The sequence below is a fragment of the Lissotriton helveticus genome, chromosome 10 (assembly GCF_964261635.1).
Source record: "Lissotriton helveticus chromosome 10, aLisHel1.1, whole genome shotgun sequence".
Taxonomy (NCBI): Eukaryota; Metazoa; Chordata; class Amphibia; order Caudata; family Salamandridae; genus Lissotriton; species Lissotriton helveticus.
The window spans coordinates 922,018,711-922,032,558 of NC_136071.1; the positions used below are offsets into that span (position 1 = coordinate 922,018,711).

General features: G+C 44.3%; 1 protein-coding gene across 1 annotated transcript in view; it reads left to right on the forward strand.

Annotated features, from left to right (window-relative positions):
* CUBN (cubilin) overlaps positions 1-13,848 on the forward strand; it is a 1,583,269-nt gene that overhangs the window by 324,615 nt on the left and 1,244,806 nt on the right. Inside the window, exon 21 of the mRNA XM_078663578.1 lies at positions 3,928-4,153. Coding sequence (XP_078519704.1) covers positions 3,928-4,153 — 226 coding nt within the window. The remainder of the gene's footprint in view (positions 1-3,927; positions 4,154-13,848) is intronic.

The following is a 13,848-nucleotide window of genomic DNA, read 5'->3' on the forward strand; positions in this document are numbered from 1 at the left end:
CCATGCACAGATGTGCATGTACACAGGGATTCGTTATTTACCATGCAATTGTATTACATGGTAAATACCGAATCCTGAAAGGCCTGTAGCACTGTTAAAAGTGCTACCTACATCTGAAAATACAGATTCGGTAATTTTACAGATCGGTAAATTTACCAAATCGATAAAATTTACATAATCGGTAATTTTACCGATTCTGTAATTTTACCGATTCGGTAAAATTATCGATTCGGTAAAATTACCGAATCTGTATGTTTTTTAAGCCCCTACATCTCCATAGCCCAATACCGGTCGGAAGCGGACGAAAATCGGTATTTTCGGCCGTTTCCGACCGGTATTGGGCTACCTACATCTGGCCCCTGGATTTTTAAGGACTAGACTCCTACTGGACCTCTAACTAGATCAAAGCATGCTTGAGCGTCCATCTTCATCCATTGCGTAGCTCTACTTTTCAAGTTTTTACTTGTCATCGGTGTGTCCAGTAATACAGCTGCTTTTCACAGAGGCACTTCAGGCAAAAAATGATGTCCTTTCTCTTCTGGTCTTGGAACTTTGCTTATTCTAGTAAACCAATGGAAGAGGTTTGCAGGATACTTATGGTTACAGGCCCTATCAAAGTGTTCTTGTATGTAGATCACCTAATACACATTCTCCCAGAATTTTCTATTCCAGCATTAATTAGCTCATCCTGCAGCTGGAAATGTTGCTTGAAATGTTGTTTAGACCATTCCCGATCAATCCCCGGGAATCACCAACACTTGAAAGCTGATAACATATGATCTCCACTATGGGAGTAGTTTCCAAGTTATGTGGGTTGCCTATAAATCAATCATTCTCTAAAGCCGTCAAACACTTTACCAGAATAATATGGCAAAATACTGCAGAAAACAAATAGTGGAAGAAACGTCTTCCCTGATACTAGCCCATGGCAGATGCCCATAATGTTGCAGCTTTAGTACATGAAGGTTGTGATGCTGACTTTTTGCGGCAGTTGACCCACATAACCTCTACATCTCTTGCTTGAGGAATTGTCATGCAGTGCACATCTGTGCTGTGGGTGCTATGATGTATCTTGGGAACTGCCTAGCCTACATGAAGAGAAAGGATGCACCATTACTAAAGGGGTGTTACAACCTTTTCCCTGAACTCTTTCAATTTCGTGGGCACTTTTGCAAAAGTCGTGGAATTCTTACAAAAGAGCCGATTTCGCGGGCGCTTTTGTAAAAAACGCTGCATTTTTACAAAAGTGCCGATTTTGCGGCAAACCGCGAAATCCTGGAGGGTCTGCTTAATGTTTTTAACATTCATTGTTCGTAAATCAATCCATGTTTTTGAATTAATTTCAAGGGAATTTAAATAGGGCCAGTTTTATCACCACACAGTAGATAACTGTCTTCACTATGAGCAGATATTTTTGCTTTTCACATGAGTCGGATGTTTAGATCAACTTCAGAAGGGAGCAAAAACCCTGCTGGTCGTTTGGATCAATTTCATGGGGGAACCAAAGAGAGCAGTTCTTCTTATAAAGGAGCCAGTGACCTGCAGCTAGAGCCTTGGGTGTCATAGTGGGGAGCATAGTGTGACCAGGGATCTCAGCACAATACACATAACACAAGATTAGCATTATAACACATTACAGAGGCACCAAATCAAATGTTCTTGTATCTACTCCTATGTGTGATGAATGGAAAATGGTGGGATCCATGCCTCTGAATGATAGATGGCTGCCCTCACGCAGGGATGTTGACTTCAATGCCTGAGCCCGTGAGGCTGAAAGCACCACTAGCCAATAGTGGCTGCTACCATAGACCACAATTGCATTGATGGGCTTTAGCCTTGTGTCATGTGTCACAGTTAAGGAATTTGATGTACTGCCTGGCTTCATCTCCTGCTCCAGAGAGATACAGGGCAGGTAGCCTGGTACAGACAGCCCGGAGTTAAATACATCAATTTGTTTAAAGATGCAACCATATATTTAAATACATTGATCTATTTAATATTTGTGCAGGAATGTGTAGGAATTTCAGTTGGGCACACCCCCAGAGCACTAATGGAGAAACCGCCCCTGCAGATAACCTTACTTAGAAAAACATCATATATGGACTGATTACACAAATGGCGTTTTATAAATCCAAGACCTGGAAAACAGATATGTTTAAATTGTCACAAATCATCCCTAAGGCAGCTGGAAAGCAGCCTCTTAACAAATGCTAAGTACTGACTCCACATGTTAATGCAACCAATCCCTTTCTGGATCGTTTTTCAAATAGTTTTCCTTCTGATCACCATAGGCTGTACTCACTATTTTTATCCAACAAATACATCCTTTCTAATGCCGCTACATCAAGAAATCGACAAAATTGACATACCCTTTAACGCCCAACGTCCTGCGGTGCGAGACAACCCTACACTGCAAACAGGACTTTACGGCAACTCACTGGAGATAACTGCACACTACAAATACCACAGGCCACTGGGGTGGCCACGCCCATAATAGGCGGAGTATTTGAAAACAATGAAGTGCGAAAGACTTTGCCGTTTGACCTATATTGGCGCCTGAGCCCCTGATGAAGCGAGAAGTCATGAAACGCGTTGGGAGGGCTGCATGATACCCTGCGGGTCTGGTTTGTCCCCCGCACTGCTTCCTCCAATAAATACAAAGCAAATTTTTACCTGACGGTGGTCCTTCCTATTAGCAGGCAACTTTGTTGGATGATACATATATATATTTATATATATATATATATATATATATATATATATATATATATATATATAGAGAGAGAGAGAGAGAGAGAGAGAGAGAGAGAGAGAGAGAGAGAGAGAGAGAGAGAGAGAGAGAGAGAGAGAGAGAGAGAGAGAGAGAGAGACCAACCTACAAGAAGAGCTTAAAGAACAAAAGGTGTGGAGGACCAATAAGTATATATATAGGAGGTATGTTTTCCATAGCTGTTGTAAAAGCAGTATGTGTGCAGAAGTTGGCTTTTAGCACAAAAAACAAAACATTGAAGAGCGGACCTAAACACAGTGCACAGGAAAAGTATACCACTAATTTAAGGCTTTTGCAGAATGCAAAGTGTATTAAACATGTTGTTATATATTCATCTAATTTACAGATTGCCTAAATCTATTTCGTAACAGTAATTGTATATCCTGTTCCAAATATGTAAATGAATGTATACACAGTAACGTTTACTTATGGGATAAGCTATTGAGTTATTTATAATTCTTGAGAATTTTTCTGCCACAGTGAAAATCCACGAACTTCTTTATTGTGAAAGTAATGCATAGAAATTGTCATGGCAACGACTGACATCTACTAGCTCCACGCACCAAGCATCCTTTATTTAGCAGAGATAATGTTTGTGGCTCTAGAGCAGTATGATGTATTCTAGAATACTTTGTATTGAAGAAAAGCCAATATTCTTAATAACACACTCTGACATCGCTCCACTGGATTCTAGTCATATAAAAAGTTGAATTTAAAGCAAGAAACACATTCCTACTCTACCACTTGTGAGTCTTTCTTTGCGTGCCATCAGAACATTGTGGCAATAAAGATGCAGTTCTGCCATAAAATCCACCTATCAGGATAAAAAGTGGAATTACTAAATCACAACTAATGCCCACACATGCAAAACATGCACACCTCTCTCTCTTCCACCCACAAATGCACGCACGCACGCACAAGCACGCACACACACGCACAAACACCTACACACACACACACACTTAAACTGAATTTGAAATGGGCTTTGTTATTTGGGCTATAAATTGAGTGATTTTAGACCTATTACCTGGGATCTAATTCTTTAAAAAAATGTATTCTGTGGATGTATTGATGACTCCCAAACCTCATCAGGTGGGTGGGTGCAAAGTGTGTAACTTCTCTCTGAACCCTAACAATATTTGTTTCACTCTGAATAGGATGTGGGCAAACCCTAACTGCACCTCAAGGACAGATTACAAGTCCTGGTCACCCGTCTGTCTACCCACACGGTATCAACTGTACATGGATCATCTCTGTACAGCCTGGAAACATCATCCGTCTGACCTTCACAGTGTTTAACCTTGAGTTTGTGGAAGACTGTCTATATGATTATCTTGAATTGTATGATAACGGAACAGTTGATACTGGGACTAAAATAGGGAGGTAAGTGTGGTTTTCCCTCTGCATAGATAATCAATATGTAGGCTATTTGCTTTCAATATGAAATGTGTTTTTTAATGAAATCCAGCTAAATGAAAATTACATTTGTTAAATGAAATCATCTGTAAATCATAGCACTGAGTCAAAATGAACATGCTTGATTGTGAAACTGGCAAGTTTCTTACTGAATAGAGAATGAAGAAGCACATGATGATTAACCCTGGCCACCAGTGTGTATAAACTCATATTACAAGCTAATTCACTCCAACAGGTGGTGGTAAGGCTGCTACTTACATCAGCACTTGTTTTTATACAGTTGTAATCCCTGGTACAGTGTATGGCTTATTGACCACAGTGGTGCTGCATGCACCCCTTAGGCTGGGAAATTTCTGGGATTCTCTTTCATGCTATAATGCATGCACAGACCTGTTGGGAAACCCCAGAATTCCCTTAATCCGTGGTGAAATGGATTGTATAGAAAATCCACCTTTTATCTCTGGTCATCCTGTTTTTTCTGCTATTGTTAGACCCTATATCTTTGCTTGATGTAGGCCTTTGTACACTTTATCCTTGCTAACCAGAGATAAAGTGCTTGTTCTTCGCCTTTCAACATGGTAATTAACTTACCTATATGTCTCTAGTATGTGGTAACAAAGTGAACCCAAAGCCTTTTAGTTAAATGTCACAAGTGGACTGCAGCACCCATTGTGCCACCCACTACAGTGACAGTGTAAACATGGATGCAGGCCTAGCTTCTATAGCCTGACAGTGCACTTTTAAAATTATCCAAAAAAGTCCCTTTTGACAGGCCTAAACCTTTCTTTTAAATACTTGTAATTCACCCCTAAGTAGGCCCTATTGCCCACAAGGCAGGGTGCATGGTATTTAAAAGTAGGACATGTACAATTTTCTTGTTACACATGTTCTTACAGTGAAAAGGCTCCACAACATATTTTCAGTGTTACAAAGGCTAGCTGTTCCATGCAAAAACGCTCTGATGCAATATTAAATACTAAGACTGTATCTCAGGAACATCACTACTAAATAAATAATTAAACATCTATTTTCTGATTCTTACTAAACATTTGGAAAAGTAACTTTTGCAAAGTTACTTTTTCCTTGTCTGAAATTCCTGGATGCTAATCTGCATTTGTTTCTACCACTTCTGCCAACTAGTACTAGGCATTTGAAAAGCCCCCTTGTTGAGGTGTAAACTTGGTACCAAAGATTATACATGTATTGTCTGTGAGGAGGTGCTGTTGTGTCCTTAACAGGTTGACCTATGGCTGGGAATAGTACTTGAGTAATATCAAAGAGGCATTCCCTGTCAGAAGCAGTTGTAGCCTTCACTCAAACCTGCTCCCTTCCTTTTCATTCCACCCAGCAGTCTCCAATCGCAGTGGGCCTCTTTTTGACATTACAGCGTCAAATCCTACTGGAGTGTCAAAACAGGCTTGACAGGTCTCCTGGGGATTTTCATATAACAATTGGGGTGTATTTCAAAGGAGAGAAACAGGATGCCAAAACAATTCTTGTATATCCTGGTAGTGTATAAACTGTAGTTTTTGTTCTCCAAGACTTATGTCTCTGAGTTTATTGGGTGTACTGTGGCTGTTCTAAACTGGATTTTAATGGTGGATATGAGAGAAGACTATGATTGCTATCTCATAGTACCCCCACACACCCCTGGCCCTCAGAGCCTATGTTTTGTGCGACCAAATACTTTTACCATCTCGAAAATGTTAAATTTCGTACCTTTAACACATTGGTTATGACATCCCCAGGCGTCATTCCCACTCACTACTTTGTTCAAGGCATAAAAGTGACAACTCCAGGCACCCACTCTAGAACCCTTCTGGCCTGGTGGAATATCAGAAGGGTACAAACCTGCTATCTGAGACAGGAGAAGAGCCCTAAAGGATTGGAACTGCCTTCCTTCTTATAGCCAGAACAAAGTGGTGCACTCGAAAAATCATAAGACAGCCTCCTGTCCAAGCTAGAGGGATACAACAAGCTACAGGACGGTTTTCTTGCAACTGCCCTGCTGACCAGTGGCAACTGGACTTGGACTAGACTCTGCTGTTGCCTTCTGCCTGACACCCAGTGAGTCTCTATACACTTCCCCTGAGGTCCTAGAGGGTTTAGAAGTGTATTGTTGGTGTGGATTGGAACTTAAAAGACTGAATCAACCTGGATGGTACAAATGATCCATGCTCCCTCGCAGCCAGCATCAATTGGCACCTAGATCCTTTTCTACTATGAGAATTAACTATCATTGGCACTTTCTACTTCTTGGCACTATATCTACTTAAAACTGAAAACTCATATCTCTGGTTCCCCCAATTGATTTCTTTCATTTCAATGGCATTTCGTGTATTCAATTTTACTGTAGTTTTCTAATGTATTTTTCAAAATTGTATTGTTTTGATTTCGACTTTATTACTGTTTTGGTACTGCATAAATACTTTATACATTGCCTGTAGGTTAAGCCTGCCTGGTCCATGCCATTGCTACCAAGGTGTTGAATTCAGTTTAATTTATTGACTTTGAGGGTTCAACCTGACAAAGTTTGTGATTATTACTTAAGGTGGGCACTTAGCCCGCCCAACTAATAACCCAATCTCTTACACGTCGTCAATTGAATTTAAATGAACATCCCTTCTTCCTCAGGTTTTAGGATGGCTGAGACTCACCCATCTTTCCCTCCTTAGCATCCAACATCAGCTAGAGAGTATGACCACTCTATTCTGATAAGGTATTTCGCTGGCTGACCAAAGTGGAGTGTATAGTTGAGAATTCTACCACAAATGTGGCAGGATTTTACCCCATCTACAGGAAAGCAGGTAGCAAATTATGCCTGGAGAAGGCACTAGCCTCCACCAAGTAAACTCTAAATTAAGGATTAAGTAAGTGTTGTGGTGCATTCACCATCTCTTCATAGATCAATCTTTAGATTGTTTCCAATGTGGTTATAAACACTTGCATCTTGTGTCCTGATATTATTTCATGGATAAATTATTTTGAGTAGTTCCTTCTGAGGATGGTTCTATTATAAATTATGTTAAGAGCTATCTTGCTGTCTGCCAGTGCCTCCATTCTTTTTTCTTCATATACATGTTATGTTATGTTGAAAGTATTTGTAGAGCACATGTTCACCAATTGGTTTCTTGGCGCTAAATATAGGAATAACCTGGAGCCTGGTTGGTTATTCATATGCCTGGATAAACAACCAGGTCTTAAGAAGTCTCCTGAAGATAAGGAAGTTTGTACAGAATCTGATGTAAAAGGGAAGGGCGTTCCAAAAATGAAGGGCTACAACTGCTATGTGTCTTCAGTTTGTAGGTCGGTGAAACCAGGAGGTTAAGATGGGTTGAGGGCAAGTTGCGAGCAGATCTATCCCCCAGAGGCATCAAGCACCCACTCTGCGTATCCTAAATAGCGAAAAATACCGAATTGCTATTTAGAAATCGCAGAATGGGATGCATCACCAAAATCGGTAAATATCTGCGAATGGCAACCGCCTGCAATCGCCTCATGCGAATCCGCAAAAATTGCTACAAATTCGCAGATTCGGCTGTTTCCAACCCTCAAATTGCGATTTAGCAATGATCGAAATCGCAATTAGCGATCTCGCAGATTGTGAGATCGCAAAAACGTGAAGTCGCATCTTGAGCACAATGATGACATCACTACCAGGAAGTAGCCTGCTCCATGCATCATTTGGATCACAGAGCTGGATACAGGAGGAGGCAGAGCACTGAGCTCCAAGAGACACACCCTGCAGTTCCAATACAGGACAGAAATAAATACCACAATGTCCCAGGAAGCTGCAGGACAAAGTGAAAAACCCAGGCAGCGCAAACTAAAATTCAGTGAAAAAGAACTGGAGTACCTGATAGAAGGAGTCAGCAGGGACCATGACCAACTGTTTGGGAAGCTGTCCCTGAAGGTGCCTAAGGCTACCAAGAGGCGCACCTGGCTGTGCATCAAGGCAAAGGTGAATGCGGTGGGAGTCACGCACCGGTCCGTCGATGACCTAAAAAAGAGGTGGTACGACCTCAGAGGCCGTTCCAAGGAGCGCATTGCGGAGAGGCTGGCTACGGAAGGAGGACACTCCACAGTCCCTGAGAACACACCCATAGAGGACCTAGTGGAGGACACCATCAATCCTGCAGCCTGCGTGGGCGTCTCTCAACTGGACACCTCCCGCGTCACACACAAATCTCAAGGTTAGAGCCATGCTACTGCGACCCTAACAATGCCCATGCCCCCAGTGCAAGCCATATTTGTAACCCCAGTAATCCAATCCCTGCTCCTCCCAAATGCATTGTGGGACCTGTAGTGTGTCAATGTGCCCTGATAGCCACACACAGTCAGAATAGTCAAGTAAAACAGACCCCTAAAGCCAGTCAGGGAATGCAGACATCAAGCAATAGCGAGCCTGCATGCATGTTTCTACATCCCAGGTGCCTGAATCATATCATTAATCATGCACTCATCCACATCACAGGTGCTGCAGATGCTGACACGTCTGACAGTGAGATTGTCCACATTGCGGAGACACCTGATGAGACGGAGGGAGAGAGCCAGCCAGCACCTGGACCTGCACCTGCAGCACGACACAGGGACACCCCTGCAGCTACAGGTGGAGCATGACCTCACCACTCGGCACGCATGGCAGTGGAGCCGATCCCACCCCCACCCAGGAGGCAGACACGACGCCCAGCAAGTGTGCGGGCCCATGCCAGCAGCAGGTTGAGGCAGCAGCGCTCTGTGCCCACCACAGCAGATATGGAGCAACAGGCACCCACCTTGGGCCTGGGCATTGAGGCTCGGATGCTTGCTGTGCACGGTAAACAGGCGCAGCACATGGCAGCAATGTAGCTGCAGCTATGTAAAACTGCATGCAACATTAGTCTCCTCACTGAGAGTGTGCAGGAACTGACCACAGTGGTAAGGCAGAGCAACCAGCTGATGGTGGCACAGCAGGACATCACCCGCAGACGCCACAGGCAGCTGCTCACACGGCTATCAGCCTACACACGCACAAACCACCTGATTGAGAACGCCACTTCCCAGCTCTCGCAGAGATCATTGGCCATGCAGATTCAGAGAGTCCAATGCTGTGCTGACGTTGCAAGGGCACTGGAGCAGGTCACCACCGCTGTGGAGAACCAACAGGCAGCCAAATGCAAGGGGGGCTGATGATGCCAGCGAAGGGACATCTAGCCTCAGCAGCCTGTCTGTGCTGGTGCAATCAGAAAGGCGGCGCAGTTCCCGGGCCAACACTGCATCACGACAAAATCAACCCAACGTGGAGGGTAAGAGGCGACTGGGTGCATCCGGTTGGAGGCGCTAGTTACTTGACATTTCCGGCAGTGCCGTGGTGAGGTAACCATGCACTCCTGCTCAGGTTACATAAGCCTGTATGTCTGAATACAGTTGCACTATTGTTTGCTGATTAAAGCACATCGAGAGCTTGTGAATTAAACAAAAGCTTTATTTTGAAAACAAATCTTCCTCATGTCAATCATTTATGTGGCTTGCATGAGTGCAGTGTTGTGTGAGGGGTATGGGTGCACTAGAAATAGTTCTGTGTGATGTTGGGGCGGCACCTGTGACCTTCAGCAGGATTCTCCCCGTGTGCAAGATGCACATGTGCAGGTGGCAGGTTGTCCCCCTCCGACTTACTACCAGACACCTCCAAAAATATCCTCTGCTTGGTGGCAATATTGTGAAGTATGGTGCACACGGCCACGATGCGGCAGCAGATCTAAGGCTGGTATTTGAGGGCCCCGCCAGTCTTGTGGAGGATGCGGAATCGACTCTTTAACATGCCAAATGTCTGCTCTGTTACATTTCTGGTGTGTATATGCACAGCATTGTACCGCCATTCCTGTGGTGTTGCAGGGTTGAGGTATGGGGTGAGGAGGTATTCACGGAGCCCGTAGGCGCTGTCACCTGAATGGAGGAGCAGAGGGTCAGTGCCTGTTATGCGCGGCAACATGGTCTTAACATACTGTATGTGGGCCTAGGAGATGTCCCTCACCAAATTCACCCCTGGCCAAGCAGGTGTGTATGCCGCTGTGCCGGAAGATAAACGAATCATGCGTGCTCCCCGGGTATTATGCCGCAATGTCTGTAATGATGATCTTCGCATGGCAGACCATCTGAATGTTGAGGGAGTGGTAGGACTTGCGGTTCCGGCACATGTATTCGGTCTCTGCAGGGTGGACAGATGTGAATGTGGGTGCAGTCGATGCAGCCAATTACATGGGGGAAATGGGCGATGTTGTAGAAGTCCTGTTTTGTTGGTAATAAGTCCTGTTGGGTTGTTGTGAAGGTGATGTAGTGATGTATCCGGCTCAGCATGGCGTCAAGGAAACTCTGTAGGCAGCGTGACAGAGTACTCTGGGATATGCAAGCTGCCAGAGGCCAGGAGGTGCAGGCTGCACAGGACCTGGACATGGGTGGGCATGGCATTGGTCCTCTGTGTTGGGTGCTGCATCAGGGGGTCAAGGTCTCTGATGAGCTTCTTAATCATTGCCCCATTGAGCCTGTATTTGGAGTAGATCTCCTCTTCAGTCTGTCCCAGGAGTGTGATCCGCAGCCGGAAGATGCGCTCCTGGATCCTGCGTCGGTTCTGGGCTGCAGCCTGGAGCCTCAGCCGCCTTGACACGATGTAGAGACCTGCCATTGTGACTTTCCTCATGCTCCTACTGAGTCTCCCTAAGTGTGTTTGATTTACCCAACACCTGTTTCTTGTTTGCCAATGTTTTTTTCCCCAATTGGACTTCATGGTTACCACCTGGTTTAGCTTCTCCTTAAATTGCGACTCATAATTAGCGATTTATGGTATTTTAGCTATTCGCGAATTTTGATGCATGGGAATAGCGATTTATTAGCGATTTCGCAATTTGGTTGCAAATTCGCTATTGATTTCGCTAATTGTGTGGGTGATCGCTGTTAAGGAATCGCAATGGGGGTTTCCAAATGGTTTTGCGATTCTTTGTTTTGCGATTTTGCTATTTTCTGCTTTTGTACTTGATGCATTGTGGAAGTGGGAATTGCATTCGCAATCGCTGTTTTGCAGCGATTGCGATCGCAATATCGCTTGATGCATCTATGCCTAGATCTCTGGATAAGGTTGGAGACGAATTTCAGACAGGTGCCATGCAGAGATTTGAAGATGAAAAACCTGATTTTGAATGTGCAACGTTGTATTACGGGGAGTCATTGTAGCTTCCTCTTTAGAGGGGAAGAGTGATGCCATCTTGACTGAGGGAAAATCAGTCTTGCAGCCTGATTTTGCACCAGCTGCAATCTATTAGTTACATACACCAGAAGGCGGAAATAAAAATAAAGTTAGTTGGCATAATCAATGTGGAAAATGACAACACTTAAAACAGCCTGAAAAAGATCTTCCATGTTAAGGAGTGATTTTCCTGATCTTCCGGAGCTGGAAGAAGCAGGTTGAAATTAACGTCCCAATCTGGGATTTGATAGAAAGGTCACAGTTGATCATAACACCAAGATTCTTGGCTAAAGAAGATGGTACCAGGGGTGAACCCAGCTCGATTGGCTGGATATTAGAGTTCCCAGAGTTGCGGGCACCACCTATCAAGATCAGTGCAGTTTTATCAGGAATTAACTTTAGATCAATACTATTCATCCAGTTGCATATATGTAGCATAGTGGTATAGAAACTCAGAAGAGAGTCAGAGGTGTTGTCGACGGTAAAAATCAAATGTAGGTCATCTGCATTATTAAACATGCATACATTTCTTTCTCCTAAGGACAGAATCAGGGGGAGTAAATACTTGTGGCACCCCACAAGTTAATTTAACATTAGGCACTGTAAAATGGGAAAGGCAGACAGCCTGGGATCAGCTCTCCAGGAAGAAAGCAATCCAGCTGTGAGCAGGTCCCTGAATTCCTGCGTCCCTGACACGGTCCCCCAGAATTACGTGGTCGACTGTGTCAAAGGTCGCAGATAAATCAAGGAGCACCAAGGCTTGAGTGGTACCCTTGTCAGCTTCTTTCCTTAGTTCATCTAAAATGGTCAGTATCACTTCCTCAGTTGAATGAGAGGGGCGAAAGCCTGCTTGGTGGAAGTCAAGGAAATGGGACTGTTCAATGAATGAACATAGGCAGTTTGCCACATGAGTTTCCAATAGTTTGACCAGGAAGGGGAGCAGAGATATGGGGCGATTGTTCAGTGCGATCAAGGGATCTGCCCTAATTTTTTTTATTAGGGGAACTATTACTGCTTCTTTAAAGGCTCTAGGAATGCAACCCTGTGTTAATGAATCGTTCAAAACAGAAAGAGCAGGGTCAGGGTTTAAAGTGAAAGTTTCTCTCTATTATAGTGTGAAGAAGCGTAGAGTGGAATAGCATACTGTGGAGTGGCGTACAGTGGAGGGGCATAGAGTGGAGTGCGGTAGAGTGGATTGGCATTGAGTGGAGTGCCCTAAAGTAGAGTGGAATAGTGTACAGTGTCATGGCATTGAGCGGAGTGGCATAGAGTGGAACAGTGAGTGGCATAGAGTGAAATAGCGCAGCATGGAGTGGCATAGAGTATAGTGGCATAGAGTGGAAGAGTATAGAGTGAAGAGGTGTAGAGTGGAATAGCGTACAGGAGAGGGGTGTAGAGTGGCATAGAGTTGAGTGACATAGAGTGGAATAGAGTAGAGTGGAGTGGCATACAATAGAGTGGCATTGAGTGTAATGGCATAAGAGTAGAATAGCATTGAGTGGCATAGAGAGGAGTGGCGAGGAGCAGAGTGGCATAGAGTAGAATAGCAGTGAGTGGAATGGTGTAAAGTTTATTAGCTTAGAATCTAGTGGCATACAGAGGAGGGCTGTACAGTGGAGTGGCGTTGAGTGGAGTGTTGCAGAGTGAAGTGGTGTAGAGTGGCATCCCTAAAATAGAGTGGTGTTGTGGACAGTGTCATGGCACACAGTGGAATAGTGAGTGCCATAGAGTGGAATAGAGGAGCGTGGAGTGGCATAGAGTAGCATGGCGTTGAGTGGAAGAGGGTAGAGTGAAGCGGTGTAGAGTGGAATAGCTTAGAGTAAAGTGGTATAGAGTGGCATATAATTGAGTGACATAGAGTGTAACAGAGTTGAGTGGAGTGGCATACAATAGAGTGGCAATGAGTGTAGTGGCGTAGAGTAGAATAGCATTGAGCGGCGTATACAGGAGTGGAATGGAGTGGAGGGGAAAAAAGTGTCATGGCATATAGTAAAGTTGGGTAGAGTGGATTGGCATAGAGTGGAGTGGCATTGAGCGGCATAGAGTGGAGTGGCATAGAGTGGACTAACATAGATTGGAGTGGTGCAGCATGGAGTGGAATAGAGGGGAGTGGTGTATAAAAGAGTAAAAGAGGAGCATACAGTAGAGTGGCGCACACCAGAGTGGGATTGAATGGAGTGAAATTATATAGAGTGGAATGGCTTAGAGTGGAGTGGTGTAGAGTGGAGTGGTATTGAGTGTAGCCGCGTAGAGTGGAATAGAGTAGTGTAGAGTGGCATAGCATGGAGTGGTGTATAGTTGAGTGGAATAGCGGAGAGTGGAATAGCGTAGAGTGGAGTTTCATAGAGGGGTATAGCATAGAGTGGAGTTGCATAGAGTGGAGAGGCGTAGAGTAGAATGGCATGGAGTGGAATGATGTGGAGTGGAGTAGAGAGGAGTAGAA